General features: G+C 38.2%; 1 protein-coding gene across 1 annotated transcript; it reads right to left on the minus strand.

The window, feature by feature from the left end:
• Positions 1 to 2334: 2334 nt before the first annotated feature.
• On the minus strand, positions 2335 to 3228 carry LOC114534837. Its single transcript, XM_028556308.1, has 2 exons — positions 3015 to 3228; positions 2335 to 2537 (listed from the first exon to the last, which is right to left on the minus strand). The coding sequence occupies exons 1-2, from the start codon at positions 3226 to 3228 to the stop codon at positions 2335 to 2337; spliced, it is 417 nt and encodes a 138-aa protein (XP_028412109.1).
• Between the last annotated feature and the right edge of the window lie 1838 nt (positions 3229 to 5066).

A 5066-nucleotide genomic window follows, 5' to 3' on the forward strand; every position in this document is an offset into this window, starting at 1 on the left:
ACTGTCACTGGTTTGATAATTGTTATTTATGAATTATGTGGTCAAAAAACAAACGAATTAGTTCGTCATATTTCTTCTGGTAAAACGATCTTTTAATAGATTTCTGATACCCGCTCTGCTGCACTTGGAATAAAAAGATATTACTTTGTTTTGATTGTTTTTATTGGGTAATATTGAATCATTTTATATTAAATTTTTCAGCATTCTCGTTCCTACGGCTACACCCTAAAATATTTATCAATAATTGATTATCAATTCACGATCATACCGAAAATATGTATAGCGAGATTATTTCAAACTATTAATAAATAATACAATATATTAGCAACATTAGATGAACTGTTTAACATTTAGAACCTTAGATATTTTAATCATGAACACCCCACACACACATGCATCAGCATGATGCATAGCTGATCCATAGCTTGCTCTGAGTTGAGTCATTTTGTGTAACACTATATAACACTTAATTCTCACAGTGTGCCATGTAATGTTGGCTGTTTTTCTTTACATGTCACGAGGAAATCAAATTGTGGACAAGATTCTTCTTGTCAGATTCAGGTTTACGATTACAGACAGGCTTTGGTTGGTCAAATATGTTGAATAAACACTAGATTGCTAGCAGTTGCGATACTTATCGTCCATGGAAGCGAGCTTTTTGTTAAGTTTTTAGCCAGATGTCGACGTAATGTTTAGTCACTGTTAATTTAGACGCTGTGAAGTTCACATAACTCATAAGAAAGCTTATTTTGAAATGTAATTATGTTAAACCCACTGAAACATGGTTTCAGATGTAGGATTGTGAACAGCGTTGTTTTAGTTTTACTCGGGAAGACATTCCATCGTACTTTATAAGCAATGTCTGATAGTGATACAGATCAAGACATGCAGGCTTGAAGTCGAAGGCAAAAGCCAAAGGCAAAGCGAAAATTTCATATTCTAGAAATACTATGGCAGTATTTCATCGAGGATGGGAGACATATGTTTCGGTCAGTATAGTTTCTCGATTAGATGAATGCGAAGAGCAATTCAAGAAGTGAAGACGGATTTTGTTAGTAATTAGCCATGATCCGCCATTTTGGTTTCACTTATTAATGAGGGAAAGTGAATGGGAAAGTGAGAGAGCTAGCGTTCCAGTCTTAATTGAGTTCACTGGCCCTCGCAAGGCGGCTCAGCTAAGTGAGCGATTGACGGATGAATGCTAAATTTAAAGACGTGCTCAACCAACAAAGATGTTCCCGCTGTCTGTGGGAAAAAACTGCGGATGCTTCGGGATACAACGTGATAAATATAATAATTACATTATGTTTATTTTTATTAAGTCAGTGACTTTTTTATAATTGTTTTTGATCTTTTTAATATTTTCAACTCAAATTATTTACTCACATAATTATTGTTGTAGAATTTTCTCGCTATTACGTACTTATAATCATACATTCTACATTACTTTCCTAAAAAGCTACAACATAAAAAATGAAAAATGTCGTGTATTTCAGGTTAAACCATAAACATTTATAATACGTTTAATGTAGTTTATATGTTAAGATTCTTTATAAGGATTTTGAAAAGCAACAACACAATGAGACATTTTTGTAGCATATAAATTGGGCAGGAAGCGCTCGAAAAAAGGTCTAGAGGCTCTAATTAACCTAAGTTTTTCCTAGAGGAACAGGAGGACCTCTAATTCGCAGAGGGTGTGAGCCAGCTCTGTGCATGTTGTTCAGTGAGTTGAGACCTTATAATCTACGGACCACCATTATTTAAACTGAGGCAGTAAGGGCACTCAAAACCCGAAAGAGCATGCAAAAACTATAGGTTTTTCTAGAGGAACAGGTGAACCTCTAAATAACTGGGGAACAGGCGGACCCCTGTTCAGGTCAGTCAGCTCGACTCAAATATTGTCTGACTGACCCATTGAGTCTCCAGGTCACATTTTCGACCAAAATGACCTGTCCAAATGCACTTCACGTTGTGAGGTGTTGTCCAGAAGGACAGCACTTCCTGCCATTAAGGGCGGTCACTGCCATCTCAGCCAAGGGAAGTAGGCCGAATTATAGTCCTGTCTTTCGACAGCGGAGAGGGTCCACCCGAAAATGTCTTTTAGACACAATCTTGCAAAGGTGGCCGGCAATTGTGTGTATGTGCATCCTTGAACAAACAGCTTCGAAGATATCGTGCAGTTGCCGTGGTAGCATGACAGAACAAACATACGACAGGCTATGAGTTTGCAGGAAGGATCCACGTACACACAAATAGCGGACTGGTATTATACAGACTATATACAGCAAGGAAGCATAATGTTTGAGTTTTAAAGGTAGATATTAAACAAAATTTTCAATGTTTTGTACTTGCAGTTAGTTTATATGGAACGGAAGCTAAGACTTCCTTTGGAGTTCTAATGTATCTCTCGTAACAGTCTGAAGACCAACGTCCTAGCGTTTTGATGAGCCAAGAGGTTAGGCCGACTGAGCCCGCAGCTGTAGCAGCTCCGATCCTGAAACTATGAGAGGCGTAGAGTTTTTCGGCTAGTCCTTGCCCTTGAAGTAGATGACGTAGGCGCGATGTTAGGGTTACACGTGTAAGTGGGACACCTGATGTAAATTGGAACAGTGGACGAGTTGTTTGGCCAGACGATGACTGGAGTAGATATTTTTTCATAGCTCGAACCGGGCAGAGTTATTTGGAAGCCGGTACCCCCCAATCACTGGATGCTTTCTACGCCCCTGGGTTTGTTGCCGTTCAGTGATCATCACATACCAGTTTTTAGCTTGATTCACGACAAAATCATTTTCATCGAAAACGCACGCGCTGGGTGGTTCAATTAAATGACGGAAAATTCATTCAATTGTTGTCAATTAAATTATCGTTTCTTGCGGATAGGTTTGCAAAAATTTTGCGCGCGAAATATTACTTCACAGAGCGATAAAAAGCGGTTAATTGAAAAGTATGTTTTCCCTTTCCTCATTATGCAAACCCTTCGATGATTTGACATTACGATGAGCCAATTGTTAAACGACATCCACGACGAAAAGGGTCGGTTTTGGAACGCTTGATCAAGACATCATAATATTCCGAGTGGAGGATATTTGGGTGGAAAATAATGTCATTGCGGGATAGGTGGCACTCGGGTTCAAATGGAGAATTACACGTGAATTCACTACAGCGCAGGAAACGAAAAAAGGCCAGAGTGAAGGCGGCCCAAAGCATCACATTGTCTTTACCATGCATGATAGATGGTGCTGGTGCCATCAAAAAGGCTTCATCATGTGACAAATCTTTTGGAAGCGAAATAATCCAAGGCCAGTACTTAATCACATCTTGCCACATTATGGTGAATTAGTCGGTTGATGTGCAAATTAATAATGTGTGTATCCATACAGTTCACCTTGATGCATATTCACAGCAGATTGAGCCAGAGAATGTCTACAGCCTGCTACAACAAGACCAGTTTCATCTAGTTTGGATTGACGGTATAAGATTACTGAACCAGTACTTGTAGTTTACCTGAAATGATTATATAAAAAAATTAGTGCATGCATAGCAATATTTATAATTGATATATTTCATAGTCTCTGGAACAAGAATATCAAGAATATAGTCAGCATCTGAACAAACCAAATACCGAAGTAAATCCTGATATTTCTTCTGGAAAAATCGTCGTTTAATAGATTTCTGATATCAGATCTGTTGTACTTGAAATAAAAAGGTATTACTTTGTTTTGATTGTTTTCATAGTGTATATTTATTTGTGCAATTTGCCAGTATGGAATGTCGAAATATTTTGCGTCGGACAGCTAAAATTTTACAACGAATTATGCATCAAAATCGTCAATAATTTGCGCTGAAAAAAAAGAAAGTACAGGCGCGGATCTAGACCGTATCGAACGTGGCTCGAGCCACGGTCAGATTTTCCCATCCAGAATTTTCCCATCTGCAACCTAATATTCACATATTATTTAGAAGTACATATTAATTCTTTGAATCACACCAAAATTAAGGAAATATATGTCTAAAACAAATAATGTGAGTAATATCTTTCATATCGTTGTCATATTATTACCAATTCCTGCTAAAAGTGGGAACAAATTCCGAATTATTATTCCTTGTTTCATATTATGATTGTTCAGTTAACACTGAACTATAAAATTCGCCGAAAGCTTGCCGAATTGCACCGAGTATGTTCGGAAGCTAGTCGTGCATTCGAAGCTGCGATCACAGCAACTAGTTGACACGGTCAGCGTGCAGATTATCGCGCAATTGTTACTAAATATAGTAACGTTCGGACACGGTGCAGTGTAGCAAACCAATCACAGGGCAAGCTTTTGCCACGTGCGACACGGTGCGACACGGTGGCCTGTTTTTGATTGCGCAATAAGCATGATAAACAATAAAGTTCGACACTTCTCGACTTCGAACTCGGATATAGTTTATACATAACACGTTAAATTGGTCTGTTCGCTGCATCCTGGCTGATTCAGGCTGAATCGAATGCATTAATACATGAATCCGTCGAAATTTCTCAAAAGCAAATTTAAGCGAACATATTTCAGGGGAAATATCGGTCTTCAGGCTACCACATGATGGAATTATTAGCTACTAAAGAAAGGCTTCGCTCGCTCGCGTTATACAATCGCAACGACAATTTTTAAACTGCTATTTCCCAAGAGACTAATACTGAAAATCTTTACTTAATGTCCTTGTAAGGTAAGACTTTTAGGTTTTAAATCGAACAATAGGCACTCTCCTTTATACGGAAAAACGGCCAGACCGGTTCAGTTGTATTTCGGTACAGACAGATTACTGCCGGTATAATTTTTAAAGTGTTTCAAGAACTCTGCATTCAAGTATACCGTTACTTACATCTGCCTAGCACGGGAAATGCAGTTTCACCGCTATATTCTTAACAAAATACTCTATTTCAATTTAAAATATGACCAGTCTGACCTTTTTGGCCGCTTAATGGAGCGCCCTATGATACAAATTTGCATTTACGCTGTAGTCCGTGAATAATTTGTGTATGCAAAATTCACGTTATGTTAAGTGTGAATGAAATATCGGTAAATACC

Source organism: Dendronephthya gigantea, unplaced genomic scaffold (genome assembly GCF_004324835.1).
Source record: "Dendronephthya gigantea isolate DGI-Jeju-01 unplaced genomic scaffold, DenGig_1.0 000107F, whole genome shotgun sequence".
In the NCBI taxonomy this organism is placed as follows: Eukaryota; Metazoa; Cnidaria; class Anthozoa; order Malacalcyonacea; family Nephtheidae; genus Dendronephthya; species Dendronephthya gigantea.

What these genes read in the sequence shown, in the direction of transcription:
- LOC114534837 (XM_028556308.1), bottom strand. Translation starts at nt 3,228, where the DNA reads ATGCATGGTAAAGACAATGTGATGCTTTGGGCCGCCTTCACTCTGGCC. An exon ending in CCCTTTTCGTCGTGGATGTC is followed by an intron (nt 2,538 to 3,014) that starts GTTTAACAATTG and finishes ATCTACTTCAAG; the next exon opens with GGCAAGGACTAGCCGAAAAA.